Source organism: Aythya fuligula, chromosome 9 (genome assembly GCF_009819795.1).
Source record: "Aythya fuligula isolate bAytFul2 chromosome 9, bAytFul2.pri, whole genome shotgun sequence".
Classification (NCBI taxonomy): Eukaryota; Metazoa; Chordata; class Aves; order Anseriformes; family Anatidae; genus Aythya; species Aythya fuligula.
Genome location: NC_045567.1, coordinates 6,399,851 through 6,415,494, shown reverse-complemented (window position 1 = coordinate 6,415,494; position 15,644 = coordinate 6,399,851). Strand labels below are relative to the sequence as shown.

The 15,644-nt window shown below is 37.7% G+C and overlaps 1 protein-coding gene across 4 annotated transcripts in view; it reads left to right on the top strand.

Moving 5' to 3' along the window:
* The window catches only part of PXYLP1 (2-phosphoxylose phosphatase 1), a 52,911-nt gene extending 39,095 nt beyond the window's left edge, over positions 1–13,816 (top strand). For all 4 annotated transcript variants that reach the window (XM_032193538.1, XM_032193539.1, XM_032193540.1 and 1 more), the window contains 2 exons: positions 9,853–9,992; positions 12,553–13,816. In XM_032193538.1, the coding sequence (XP_032049429.1) occupies positions 9,853–9,992; positions 12,553–13,484 (1,072 nt within the window). In that variant the 3' untranslated portion in view covers positions 13,485–13,816. The remainder of the gene's footprint in view (positions 1–9,852; positions 9,993–12,552) is intronic.
* Positions 13,817–15,644: the final 1,828 nt, after the last annotated feature.

The window sequence follows — 15,644 nt, the reverse complement described above, 5'->3', positions numbered from 1 at the left end:
TAAATATAGGTTTTCAGAGTTTCCTCTTAAATTAATGATTTGTCTCAAACTTCCCCTAGGGAAGTGTGAAACAAAAATTTAATGATAAAAATGCAAGTTAAACAAAGTAAACTGCTTGCTACTTGAAAACTGCAGGTGTACTGTAGCTAACATTCTCACACTGTCACACATCTGATACTTGTTTGTCATTAAAATGTCACTTACCTTTCTGTTTCAGTGTATCATGCTTCTGTCCAACATCATATCTTTGTAGTTTGCTGATGCTTGTCTTGATACCTGAATCAGTTTGAGCTTCTTCTAGAAGAACCTCTCTCTCTTGTTTAGAGCTTTTCATTGGTAAAGATGTAGAGCAGAGCAGTAGAAAGCAACAGGACCAAGATTGGCAGCTTGAGTCATCCTAGGTTGCTTGATTACATGTGTTTTTCTCTTTTTAAGTAGGATATGTGGTATTTTCATTACTTTTGTCCCAATAGAGGACTATCCAGTGAACCTACTGAATGTTTACAGTTGAAGGAAAAACATCAAGAAAAACTATCAGACATTAATAAAATCTCTTGGCAACTTTATACTGCTGCTCACTCAACAGCATCAGGTGTGCAGCTTTCCATGACTGGGAGTTGCATCCAATTTGTGTACCTGCATGCACTACTAAGGGAGAGAGCATAGTGGGCCTCCTGATCTACTGCTATACAAAGCAGTGCTGATATTACCATAAATACTTTTTTTCCCAGAAAAGCATGGAATCTCTTTCTTTAAAGAGAGATGATGTTCTTGCTTTTCTTTTGTAGAATTATTCAGAAGTAGCTTTGCTCTGTCAAGCTGAAAATGTAATGGCACGCTGAAAGTGCTTTTCTGAGTATTAGATATATCAAGTACGTACTTCTTGTCTTGATAAATTAATGGGCCATTTTCCTTAGAATTTCAGTAGCCTCCTATCATCGAGAGCGCTTGTGATTTTATCTTTAAAAAGGTAAAGATAAAAGAAATTGCCTTTGTGAATAAAGATCCTGAAATTTGCAAGGTTGCAGTGCTGTCTTCAGTTGTTGTCAGTGTTCTAATGTTATCCTGGCACGTGTAATTGAGAAATAGCCGTATTGCTGACCAAGCTACTGTTGTGGCTGGGGGGTGACCCTACAAAAGCTTGAAAGCTGAGCAGTTCTAACCCGTGTGTGTGCACATACAGAGATGCAAAGTTTCAGTTGCACCTGAACTGTAATACTCTTCTCCATTCTGTTAGTGAAATTAAGCCTCTATTGAAGAGCTGTGCTTTTAAATAAAAAAATCTTACATGTTTTATGTTTGTTCTTAGTCTTATACAATATTCCATGAATATACACTTCTGTATATAATATATACAAATAAATACTTCTTAAGATTAAAATGGCATGGAAAAGTAGACAGAAGAAATCTGCTTTTTATAGCAAACATGGCACTGGAATTGAGAAGATAAAAATAGCTTCTAATTTTGTTATTTTTAGTGTATATACGTACTCATATTATCTACTGTTTAAAGCAAGTATCAAAGTCTTTAGAAAAGAGTACTTTTCCAGTGCCTGTCATGAACACAAATATAAAGGACTTTTTTTTTCCTGTTATTGAAAAAGTTTTACATGTATAAAGACCCAAGTCACTTGTAATGTAGTTCATTTTTTTTAAAGACCTTTCACCTACTTTTATGTTGACTCTTCTTCTTTATTCATACTTCAACTTCCACCAAATATTTGTTCTGTCAAGAATTGGCATTCTCAAACATCCTCCAAGAGAAGTTTGAATTGATCTGAGAGGTGCCCAACCCCAGCAGTGCTCTGCACCCGCTGCAAGCTCGCTGCCTGCCTGAGATGCAGCACGCCACACCAAGTTTGCAGACAGACATCTGAGCCATAGAGTCGTGTGCCCAACTAATTTATTTAACAAGATGGAAAATGAACAATTTGTTAATAGCTGTGGTAACATTTTTAATGATCCTCCTCTGAGGGGTGAGATTATTTTCAGAATAAAGCACAAAGTTAAGTGGTATGATCCAGGTTCCTTTTGGAGTTCTTAAAGGCTCTGATCCTCTGATCTTACTCGGTATCTGTCATGTTAGAATGTGTGTGAGAAATCTTTATTGCAGAGGTGTGACAACATTGGATGAGTTGCGGTGTTTCTCAGTATTACAGTGCCACATGAGACCTCGGTTTTGTTTTTGTTGGAAAAGCTTTTATAGGTATTTCTGCAGTTTCAGGCAACAACAGCGTGAAAGCCATGCAATCAGGACAACTATCCACAAAAGGGCAAGGCAGTAGTGTAGCTTCTGCCACTGCCAACAAGAGCGGCCAAGTAATGCAGTTAAGAGGGCACAGCCTCAGGATGTGCGGAGGCCAGCAGTATAGATGACCCTGGCTGTTACTAATTTATGAAGCATGAGAAGATCAATGTACAAATCATATATCCACTACCATGCGCCACCAGTAAAAATGAGTAGAGAACAAAAAGACTTTGTCTCCTTGAGAACAAAGTTTATGAATCTCCTGGCTGACTTTGAAAGGACAGCAGAAAGATTAAAGGAGTTGGCTCTGTACCATTGTTTCCTGATGGGTTAAAGCTGACCTTTCTGAATAAAGATACAATTGTTAAGGCTTCTATCATTATTTTGATGGAATATTTATTATTTTAACATCAGGAAACTATGTGCTGTGTTTGGCTGTTAGGCTTATATTCCTTTATGATGTAAATTTGGTGCTTGATTGTAAATGTATTTATATTGAGAGTGCTACAAGCTATAGAATTGCTACCTTTGAACTGGAGGTTTCTTTATGCTCTATAATTACGTTGAGATGTCTGATTAAAAGTCTGGCTTGTTTAAGCTTTCTGTATGTTAGTTTCAGATAACAGACTGAATATGAGCAGCATACTTCTTTATTCGACTTGGCATTCAGCTGATGGAATTCATTAATTAAGCAGATTATGCTACAGCCCCATGGACTTTTGATGGATATGCAGAATAGCCTTGAGGTCACACTTGGGTTTTGCGAATTATGGATTGTGACATACAAGTGTGGAATGAATATAAGCAAACGGATTAAATGCTTTGGAGATTCCTTCCACCTAAAACTTCAATTAATATTATTTCCATTGTTCTCGATGTAAATTTCCAAGGGGAACTGAATAATACATGTATTCCCCCCACCCTCCAAGAAAAGTATTAGAATGATGTTAGTGAAAATCTGTTTACTGTGGTGTTTGATTTTGAGGGAATAAATTAACCTCCCACTTCCCTTCCCTTTGTACCTTACGTGTTGAGTGTTAGAAATAACAGGTACACTATGTGTCTTCTCTCAGGTTTTTATCTGAGATAGAGGAGAAATGTTTTCTTGAAAATGCTAAAACGATTTTAGAAGACTGCTATAACTTAATAGTATGCTGGGTTAATTGTCATGTTCTTCGAGTTTTAGTAACAAATACTTGAATTTCAGGTTCAATATGAACATGTCTTGAAACTTGCAAGAAATGAAAGAGGAAAGCATGAGAGAGGCGAGTAGTATATTGTGAGCTAAAGCAGGTGCGGATTTTACGTGGATTGAGGTTAAAGCATGAACCAGACCACAGTCAGGTGAATAAAGATCTCAGGGCCTCTTCTGACTTCTCTAAAGACTCGGAAGAGGAGTGAAGTAGACCAGATCACTGGAAAGTTTGGTATAAAGATGTACAAGCTGCACGACTTCTACAAATAAACAACCCTCCCCCCCCCCCCCCCCCCCAAATACTAATGCTGTCTTTAGGATCTCTTCTGCAGACTACTGTAATCCGTTGTTAGTTTTAGTGGCTCTTTTCATTCACTTACATTCTAAAAGAGAAACAGTATAGTCCTCTGACTAAGAATTATTTCGGCTACTTGACCTTCACAGAAGGCACAGAAAACTTCACAGAAAGCTTTTGTTTGGAGTTACAAAAATATTATTTTTGCCTTTTAAGTGGAAGAGCAAATGGATTTGCTTTTGGTGCAGTTAGCAGACGCAATCCGGCGTGACACAACTACGGGGAGGTGATGTTCATTTGTCGGAAGCTTGGTGTGTCCCTGGCATCCCTTTACTTGCCCAGTGACGGACATGCTGAGGTTTCTGCAGCTCTTTGTCAGAAGATTGGCCCTCTTAGCTCTTGCAAATTCTATGTTTGCTTTAAAAAAAAGTGACATTTGCATAGATAAATGAGATTTTCTTATGGGGAAAAAAAATCTATCTCTAGTGTAATCATGTCCACGACCACAAGTTCTTTGCTGAGGCATGTAGATCTCCTGCACAGTTCCAGAGCGCAATGCTGTCAGAGGACAGCACTGTGCAGTAACAGAGGTAAGAGGAATAAAAAGATTACCTCTCCTCAATTTTGATAAGCATCCGTAATCTGCTAACTGGTCATTTTCTGTTGGATTAACTATTCCATTTTAGCTTTTAAATAAATGACTGTTTAGCAATTGGTCTCAATAATTAGTCTTCTATTGCAATCTCTCTTTTAATCATAACCTTGACAAATGTATTTTGTCTATCTGTAGCACCTGATATGGTGGTGAGGTTATATTATTTGTGCCACTCTTCTATTTTTATGCAATTATTAAAAAATAAACTGTAGTTGCATGTGGTCTTTTCTAGATAATATCTTTCCACATCTGTTTCTTAAAGACCGTACTTCATCTTAATTAGATTAACCTTGCAATTTTCATAGATCTGTAGCCTCAAATTTGTAGGTGGTTCAAAGGAGTATTAAGCTTAATGAGTCAGAGGACAGATTGAATGCTGTGGTTTGTTGAACATCATGTTTGAAACAAGGCTTAAACTGTACTTCATTATACACAATAGAAATAAGGCTGTGGTTTAGTGCTCCAATAGCTTTGGTAGGAAAGAATGTGAAAGGATTACAATGGATGAAAAACTTTCACAAATAGACAATATAAATCATTGGTAATATATTTTTGAGTGGTCCAGGGACAAATAGCCCTGAGAAGCACAGACTGTTTTCTTCTTGCTCAGTGAACTAACTCCAGTCTGGCATAGGTGATGGAAAATCAGACGTTTGTCTTCATGCTGATTTTTTAAAAATATTTTTAAGTTGTATTTATTTACTTATTAAACAAAGATACCTTTGCTTGGAGAAATGGTTCTACCAAAAAAGGCTTCCATGCACTCGAACAGTCCGAGCACCGCTTTATCTTTTCACTTACACAGGCTCCAGTGTAGCAACGAGGAGATGATGTCATATTTTAATATTAAAGCTTTTTAAGTCCTTTACGAAATAAGATACTTAAATGTTGAATAAGGGTTTAAATATTGGTCCACATTAATGCTAGTGTGTGAAAACTGCACTGTTAAATCTGGGATCTACTCTCCAGTGTTTACTTGAAGGAAAAAAAAAAAAAAAAGGTGAATTTAATATTCAAGCAAAAAATAACATCCTCAGTTTTGTTACGGATAAACATTTTATTATGCAATAATGAAGTAAAAGGCAATTTAACATTTGTGAAAAATAGGAAATAAACGTTCAAAACCAGGAAAATGTATGGCTATTACTAGTGATGTTAAATAATAAGCCATTCCCTGTTCTGACAAAATTTGAAATACTTACTGTATTCATACATCCCCAAGTGCAGAAATCTACTGTCATAGTGTCCAGCAAATTACAGTAGGTGTCTTTTTAATCCACTTTTATTTTCTTATAACTTATATGGGAATACAATTTTAAGGATATTTCAGTCTTTTCAACTATACAACTGAGTAATTTTCTTTGCTTGCAGCTCAGACGGTCCCAGCAGTCTGAGCTGTGTTGCCTAGATACTCTGTCTCCTGCAGCATCGGTAAATTGGCCAGTGCAACAGCAGGATTCGTATTCTGGATAAAGGGGAAATTTTGGGGTGGGGATGGGGAGTCATTTGTTAGTTAGTAAGTGGTGTAGCAACAACAACAAAAAATTATTTTTCTTAACAGCAAGAATTGTTTGTTCAGCTTTATGCGGTTAATCAGGAGAATTGCTGGTGTATTCAGAATTGTGTTGCAGATGTGACAATGACATTAGGAACAGAAGTGTACTACAGCCTGAGATGTCTGTCCCATTCAGGCAGAATGGCTCGTACTTCTGTTGTCTGATTTTTTTTTTTTTCCCTTAAATATATTTAACAAGTAGTAAGCTTTCATTTTGTGTACAGAAATGTGCCTAACGGTCAATTTTTGAATTTGTTTCTGCTAGCATGTGTTTAACTTGTGCTCACTTAAATAAATAAATAAATAAAAGCTATGAAGTTAAGCAACTTGCATCTACATACATATATGAAAAGCTATATTAATACATTGGAATGTAAATTTTATCAAGTTCTGGATACTAGTTGGACTTGCCTGACACTTTTTAGAGTGATCTTTTTGCAGTGCACTGATAAATGATTTTCTTCCCTCTTTTTGTTCTTCCTTCCCACAAGTGAGTGCTGATTTTCATCGGTCTAGGTCTGGTTCCAGTAAAATGCAGGTTTTTGTAACCTAAGCAGCAAATGAAGCAGAATGATGGATAGTGCAGTTTTTGTTGTGTTTTGTGTTGTTTTTTGTTTTGTTTTCTCATGCGCGTATTTGCAGAACTTGCTAATTAGATAAAACAATAAGGAAAATTGGTTGACATTTTGCTCATGTTTAGAGCTATACGAAGTGCAAAAGTTTAAAAAATCTAAACTTTTCTGTTGTTCAGCCATAGATGTGCTGTATCTGTATAAGCTTAAAAAGCCATTTGTTAATGGATTTATTTAATATTCTCAACTTAATTCTTCCATTTTTCACTGCTGGGCTGTGAAAATAGCAAAATGCCCAAGAAGTTGTTTTTAAAATTCACATCTGGAAACTGGATTAAGCTTTGTAATGTGTGCTTTGTACAATAGGAAGCCTCAACTGATGCAGAAGGCAACAAATCCTTTTACATGGCTCTGCTTCTCAAGTATTAATCTTCTTTTGGGTTATTAAAATCATACTATACAGAAGCAGCTGTGAATTTAAAATATAATTTGACTGGTTTTCCTTTTAATTTGAAGTTTAAAAAAAAAAAAATATTAAAGAAATCCCAAACTTTTGAATATTTTCCTCTCATTTTGTTCGTTTAACCCTTGTCTTACTGGCAGTTGTACCAAAATTTAGAATAACATTTTCTTTTCAAGAAGGTTGTAAGTTTGATAGTTGTCCTTTTTTGTTGTTGTTGTTGTTTTCTTCTCTCTCATGAAGGTAAATTAAATACTGGCAAATTCAAATTTTATAAAATGGTAAGATGACATAGTTTCAAAGGCCTACCTTTCTGCTGAATGAAGGACTGTTTTGTATGAGATGTCCTGTATATACTTGCTGTGGGCATAGCTCTGTAGTAGGTCCTTTCTCATTTAAGAGATTCTCTGTTGGCTCTTCTATGTAAGCATGGAATCAAAATTTGTCAGGACCAAGATATTCAGACACTTACTTACACTTTAGTAGTTGTGTTGCTCCCTCTTGTGGTTTCTGTAGTTCAGGAAGTTTCTTTAGATCTGAGTCTTTTGTATCAAAACAGAACATATTTCTATCAAATTGTGAATGTGAGAAATAAATATACAGCCCCAACAGCTGTAAAAGTTCTTTGACAAAATTTATTTTTTTTCCAAATTACTTGGAAATTAAAAAAAAAATACTTTTTCCAATTTTCTTGTGAGCAACATCAAAAAACAAACAAACAAACAGATCACTGTTCAGGATAAAAGTCCAATTAAAATGGCAACCATCTGGGGCAAAAATGGATTGCTGTACTGTTTCTGATTTAGTTCTACACGAGAGTAAGGAGGTGGCTGTGTACCTCTGCCTGTGTGTGGATAACACAGAACATTTCTTCACAGAGGAGAGGTGAAAAAGGAATAATAGTGTTTAACTGGGGTGGGGAAAGATAGTCTTGAAGTACAATGCTATGTGTATTGTTGTCTGGGGACTTAAGTCATGCATTTTCAATTATTTGTAAAATCTAAGTGTTGACTTTTAACAAATGAAACACTGCTTAGGTGAAGTTCTGTTGTGACAGTGGGGTCAGATTTTTTATTATGATTATTTTCAGTTTAAATCCCTCTTGATTGCATTGTTTGGAGCATTTTTTGCATATGCCATTTTAAGCACAACCATACACCAACAAACTGGAGTCGATCTTGTATTTGAAGGCTGCAAAACAGTTCAGGAGGTCTTAAACATGCTTTCAATGGCTTGGATTCTATTTCAGTGAGTTAACCTGGACTTTTTGCTTGTATCCTCTTTTCCAATTGTATCGTTTCCTTGCATTGTGGGGGCATTTACAGTCAGTTGTTGTTATTACTTTTGCATTAAACTCAATAAACTCAAATACAGGGGTGAAAATCCAGCATTCTCAGGGCAAGGCTATGGAGCTCTGCAATAGCCTTTTCTTCCCAGTCTCTATCAAGCTGTGTTGGGCAAGCCAGCTTTCCGCAATGATTATCTGTGCGTGTGCAAAAAGGGGCAAAGTGGTCACATTGCTGCATTGTCCTGCCAAGGACCATGCCAATGACATGCCATGCTGTCTGGGGCACTGGCCAGGTACAGAGGTTTCTTGGTACTCTGTGTTCCCAGGTTCCTTAGGTCATTGCTGAAGTGTCAAATTAGCAAAGGCTCAAACTACTGTTTTTTGTTGTTGTTGTTTTGTTCTTTTAAGGTGTGAAGGAAGCATTTTAAAGAGGCAAATATATGTGTGTATATATATGTATGTATGTATATTTTTCTCATAACATTCTTTTTAACAAATCTTGTGTTTGAGGAACAATGCAGGAATGAAGTTGTGTTATGTGCTACGGCTGTGCAGAGGGGTGGTTCTGCCTAAGCTGTGCTTTTTTGCTCAGAGGCAGCATTGGCAGTAGGGGAGATGGAATGGATGCTTATGGAGTGCTTGCACAGGCACTTGCAGCGTACTGGATTTGAAAAATTTTGTTGCCATTAATGAGATGGTATTCACGTCTGTAGTCAGAAGTCTGAGTTACATTCGCAGAATGCGGTTTGATCACATGGGCAACTTTAATTACTGCTTTTGAAGTAGTATGTATTCAACAAGGTTGAATAAAACGGACAATTTGGTGTTGCTGTTTCATCAGATTCATCTCTTTATCTCTAATTTTCTATCATGTTTTATCAACCGTGGAGGCTGTGTGAATTAGCTATGTTAAGTAGTCCATAAATATTTTTTTCTTAACCTAGGACCTAGTTTGATTTAATCTTATCCACTTAAGGTGTCCAGCAGTGCTGGACTCTTTCTTCTTGGATAGTAGTACAACCCCCAAAATAGGGGGCTCTATTTTCAGTTGGTGCCACTGGACACTACTTTGCAGGTTTCGTGTGATTGAGGAGGCTACAAGCTTTTCGATTTGAAGCCTGAAGTCTGAGATTGTAGTCAGCATTGTATGTCACAAAACTTGAGAATTCCCACAAGATCGCCTACTTACAGTACTGGTCAGTTGAACCCCTTTAGATTGTTAGTGCTTTTGGCTGTGTCGTTAAAGAAACTGGATGTTTGTTCTTTTTTGCCCCCAAGGATTTAAATTTTTAAAAATCACAAAAGTGTTACTTCTTTCAAAAAAAAAAAAAAAAAAAATCATTTTCTGAAAGGTATCATAATTTTAACATGCCAAGACATGTGTCTCCCCATAACTCTTTGGTATGAAGTGGTTAGATTTCTTCTGCATGCTTGCAAAAGTCTTGAGTAAGAGCAGATGTTGTCTCAGTGGGAAATAACATCTCACCATGAAATTTCTGAGCTGACATTCTTAGAATATTTCACTCTTTGAGCTGTTTTTCCATATGCTTTTGGAAGTTTTCACATTTTGGTTTACCTCTTTAGGAAACCCTCTCATCCTCAGCTGGAAGCTTTCATCAAACACATGTCCAAAGGGTCTGCAGCCCAAATGGATGGTACCCTCAGCAGCCTGCCTCGTTACCCTAGCCATTCCTTCTGCGAGATGGGAGAGCTTACGCAGACGGGTAAGTTTCCACATCAGCTTTACATTTCACTCTGCTCTGTAAATACAGTCCACTTGAAACCATCTCTCTTATTTTTCTTCATATTGAAATAAATGCTTTTCTGTGGGAAGCCCCTCATGTTGGTCATAGCCTAGGTTTTGCTGGGGTATGAATAAAGTATTAAACTCTACCAGAAAAGTAGTGGCAGTTCTAGAAACTGAACATTATCGTGTAGCCTGCCTGCGTTCTGTTACAGATTGATCACCCTTGACATCTTTTCTAACTTTATTTTTAACAAGTTACAGCAACTTTCATTGATGTTGCCCTCCACCACAAAATTGCTTTGTCACCCGTGTGAAAAATGACATTGCTCCATCCCTCCTGAGGAAGACCTGGTAATCTCCTGCTGATGAGTTAGTGAGTCAGAAGGGCACTGGAACACTTGGTTGCCAGTTTTCATTTGTGATGTGACTGTGTCCACTGCAAGAGATTCAGATGTAGCAGATAAATTTGATGGTTGTATTAGGGAAGGAGAATAACTATTTCTAACATCTGGTGCTTTTTGCTTTTTTTGCTTTTGCTTTTTTTTTTTCTCCTTAGCTTTATACAAAGTTTCACGAGCATTAAGGAGGCTGAGCTGATATTTGTTGGGCTGCTGGTTTCTGGCCTCTTTATGTATATTTTTACCACAGGAAAATGGAGTTTTTCACTTATATCTGTCATTCCTGATGAACTTAGTTATTGGGAGAAAGGGTAGAAATGCCAGCACTTAAAGCTTTGAGACTTCCTCAATACTGCTGAGAGAGAGGCTGCTGACCTCTGCTAGTGAATGTGTGCTTCATGCAGTCTGTCCACACCAAGAGAGCAGGGAGATGGGAGGTAACTGGAAGTGCTGCAGTCAGGGAGAGGAGCACATAGAAGGAAGCATGTGAAGAGCTTGGGTTTTTGTGGTGCTGGGCTGTTGGGATTAATGACAGGGACAAGGGGACTGGGACTGGAGAGGCAGACTGGGAACAGGGCTATGGTGAAAGGGGCATTTGGGAAGGATCTGGGACTGCTGTCAGCAGATGATGGAAAATATGAGGGGAACAAAAGGTAAGCATGAGAGAGGTATAGAAATAACTCCTTAAGAAACAGATTTGCAGAGGTTACACAGCTCAGAATTGTTCATATTTTCTACCCAGAATAACCAGCTGAACTGATGATAGAAGTCAAAGTCAGTGTATTTGGTTGCTGCTCTTCTTCTTCTTAATGTATTCACCAGTGCTTCAGAAATAACAAGTGCTTGCCCATAAGCATGAAGAAATATAACTCTTGCACAACTGGACAGAAATGTGATTGTGAAAAGGGTTAATCATATGTTGATTTTTCTCTTCTGTTATGTATGTGAAACTTTGCATTAATGGTACTTTTATCCTGCATCTTTTCAATTTTAACATTGGTCTGTTCTGTTTGATCCCACACCTTAACTGTTAGTCTTTTTTTCCTAAGTACCAGTGGCTGAAGGAGCATATTGCAATGGATCTGAGTAGTCAACAGGTTTAGAGACCAGACAGAATGAAATCAGTGTCGAAGATTTTGGGGGTTACTACCATTTCCCTCTTGCTAGTTGTCTTTCAGAGATTCCCCTATATTTTTGAGTCCAAAAAATGCCTGTCAAATCCTCATGTTCTCTTGCCCCTCTAGAGGAAATACCTGTTAGGCATCAGTGTTAAGTCTTGCAAAGTGACCTCAGGAGGCGTCTTGTGAGATTGCTAAATAACTCCCACTGACATAGCAGGTTGCATGTAAAACGGGGTTCATCACTCTGCACAGCTGGACTGAGGTAGCATTTGGGACTCCTATTGCCTGGAGAAATTTATACAAATGGTCTGGTGTGTAATGGGTTCAGATATATTTGTTGGCTGCTGTGAGAGAATAATCCAAGCAAGGTGTATTCTGGAGTAGGGGTTTTGGTGTAGGAGAAGGATATATGCCCTCCTCCATTCCAGCTGGGGAAAGCCAAAGCATTAATAAAGAACTCCCAAGCAATTTGCATACTTCCTGAAGGAAGATGGGGAAGCCTGATGTCATTGCCACACCTCACCGTACAGTTTTCTGAGTTTGTATGCTGGCTTACATTCTGTGTATTCATTTCCTGCCTGCTGGTACTTCCATTGCCTCCTATAAATGCGCAGGGAGCCCAGCATTCATGGCCTGTCTGGAAAGCTGACTCAGGTGCAGTCTGAATCTACTGTCATAACTGTCCTATTTTTATAGTCATGGTACATCCATTTAGTCCTGTGTTTCTAGTCCAAAGAACAAATATTAAACTGCTAAAGATTTAAGCTAATTTTATGGAACTAGCTTTTTCTATCTGCATGTCAGATTAGCTCCTAGAGTCCAAGAGATACTGAAAGAATAGCATGTATCTAATTTCCTGTGGTTTTCATAGTAGTCGAGCACGGGTGAAGTCCAGTTCATAACTTTTTAACTAACCATGCATTTAACAGTAGGACAATAACTGTATTTTTATTTCCTCTAAAACTCAGAAGAATCTAATCATGTGTTTTAACTAATAAAAATGAAAATTCTCTTTCAGGCGTTGTACAGCACTTGCGAAATGGACAACTATTGCGAGAAATTTATATAAACAAACATAAACTGCTTCTGAGCGACTGGACAGCAAAACAGCTCTACTTGGAGACAACGGGAAAGAGTCGAACCCTGCAGAGTGCGCTGGCGCTGCTCTACAGTTTTTTGCCAGATTTTGACTGGAAGAAAATTTACATGAGGCATCAGTGGAGCACCATTTTTTGTTCTGGAAGCTGCGACTGTCCTATGCGAAACCACTACCTAGAAGAGGAACAGCGCAGGCAGTACAGTTTACGGGTGAAGAACAATGATTTGGAGAAGATATATGTGGATATGGCCAAGATAGTTGGCATTCCTACAAGGCAGCTGAGAGCTTCTAACCCAATAGATTCTCTCTTGTGCTATTTTTGCCACAATGTCAGTTTTCCCTGTACCAAAACTGGCTGCATTGGTATGGAACACTTCAAAGTAATCAAAAGACATCAGTTGGAGGATGAGAGAGAACGACAGGAAAAGAAACTTTATTTCCTGTATGCACTATTGGCCACTCATCCTCTTCTCAACCAGACTGTTAATCGGCTGCAGCGTATTGCAGAAGGCAAGAAAGAAGAAGTATTTGTTCTTTACTCTGCACATGATGTCACGTTGTCACCTGTTCTTAGTGCCTTGGGCATTACAGAGGCCAGATTTCCACGATTCGCTGCCAGATTAGTTTTTGAGCTGTGGCAGGATGGGAAGAGACCCAAAGAACACTTTATCCGCATCCTGTACAATGGTGCTGATGTCACATTCCAGACCTCATTTTGCAAGGATTATTATAAACGTTCCAGCAAGCCAATGTGCCCACTAGAAAAATTTGTTAGCTTTGTCAAGAGGGATATGTTTTTAGTTTTTAACAGCACTAGTTATTATGATGCGTGTCGTAGAAGACCACTGTAGGCAAGGAAAGTGAAAATGTTTAACTTCTGTTTAAGTGAAAGTCTGTATTTTGGTTGAGGCACAGTTTGGTCTTGTTGTTTCTTGTACCTGTAAGTACAAAAGGATGTTGCTTGAAACCTTCTTCAAATAGTTTTATTTTCATTCAAACTGTAGGTGGTCTCCAGTAGAAGAACAAATATTGAGGGAGTGCTATGTCTGTGTATGCTCACATATGCTGTGTTAACTGTCATGAACCGATAAACCACATGAGTTACTGTAGCCTTGGACTTTCTCTGATAGACTGACAGAGCACAGACTGATTTTCTCTATATTCCAGAGCAATACTTGGATACCGTGAGTTTAAAAACAAGAAAAATCTTTTTTTTTTTTTTTTTTTTTTTTTACCATCAACTTTCAATCATTTTAAGCAGCTGTATCAGGATATTTATAAAATTCCAGGCATCTGTGTTAAACCCCTTGTAAGATATTCTTAAAGCTCCCTACTCAAATAGAAGCATTTTAATATTTAGGGACAGGTCTTTAAAGCAAACTGTTTACCTTTACCTGTGCATACGTACCTGAACATGTACAAATAAGTGTGTGCCTTTTTGACCTCACAGACCTACAAATACGAGACTTTTGTTACCTGTATCAGAGAAGGGTGTACTGGAAAATGTGTGCAAAACTCTATTGATTGCACTTTCAGCACTTTGAATAGTTCAAACACAATCTAGAAATATGTTAAGGTCTTGTGACAATGAAGTAGATAGCAAACACTAACATTACTGCTAAATCTGAGTGGGAAATTAGCATTATAAATCAGTCTTACAGGGAAGTGTTGGGCTCTTTCCCATTGTGAACGTGCTCAAGCTGCTGCGCTATAAACAAAACAGTTTTAGGAATTTGATATCGTGGCTGCTTAAGACAGCTTGGCTAAACACTAAGAATTTTGTAGCTGACTTAGTATTTTTATGGACTAGGAAGCTCTTATTTTGTATGATCAGACTTGTACATATTGCACTGTGTGTATTTATAACACAGTAGAACTTTCTTACTACTTCAGTTTGTAAAGAGCTGTGAAAAGCTGACTTTTAGATGTTTTTTTCCCTTGATCAGGATGTGCGGACTTAAGTATAAACTGTCTTTTATGGGTAACAAGCAACGAGTATGTATGAAAACTTGTATTCAAACCAATTTCATCTCTTTAGGAGTAGTAAGTTGAGAACCAATTTTTAATAGACGCTATAGAAATTTTATAGTTCTGGAGGTTTTTTACACATCTAGAAATAATTTAGTCTGTGACGTGTGATTCAGTGGTGCTAGTTTATCAAAGAAAGCATAATTAAGCATAGGTTCTCTAACTGTTGGTATTCCACTCTCTGTTTTCAATGCTGTATTTGAACACGTTTCTTTAAATAAAAATTTGGGGACTCTTTGTATACTCGTGTGATATATTTATTCTGACTTCCCTAGCTGTTAGCGATAACAAGCTTAAGTGTATTTTGTTAAGCTGCTTGTAGTGCCAATAACTTCTGCATTGGCTCACTGTAGTGCTTCATATGTTCCGGTTCCCAATCTGAGGAGAAGCAGGTGAATACTTCATCAATATCAAATTAGAAATGACAATAGCAAATTTGGGTCTGCTTTATCTCATTAAAATGTATAACTTCTGAAAAAGTTTTCTTTTTGTCTATAAGGAACTGACTGTAATCATTGTGATTGTGTGCTGGAGGGCAAACAGAGAGAAAATACTAAAGTTGAGCTCACTTCTGTATAAATTGTTAACTAGACCATTTGTCTAAAATAAACATCAAATGCTCCAAAGAATTTTTGAGCTGTCTGCAAAAGGCAGCTCTAGCTCTTCAGAGTGTTACCTGTTGGAACTCTGATGCTCTTTGGTGGCCATTTATAGGAATGATGCTGAAGTGCAGAAAATGTTACCACAGGCATGCTATTGGTGTTTCACATCTGTTCTTTAGCAGTTTTGAATCCTTAACAGCTTCTGCAGATGCCAGTTTTGGTACCTTCAAAAGCCCGAGGTAGGAGCAGCATCACTTTTCATCATCTGAAGACAGACCACAGAAGTGCTTTGTTTTCATTTCCCTGTGCAGAAAAATTCCCTTTGTCTGTTATAGGGGTTTTGAGATGCAGCCGTAAGCTGGAGTGTGCGTGAGTTTGGAT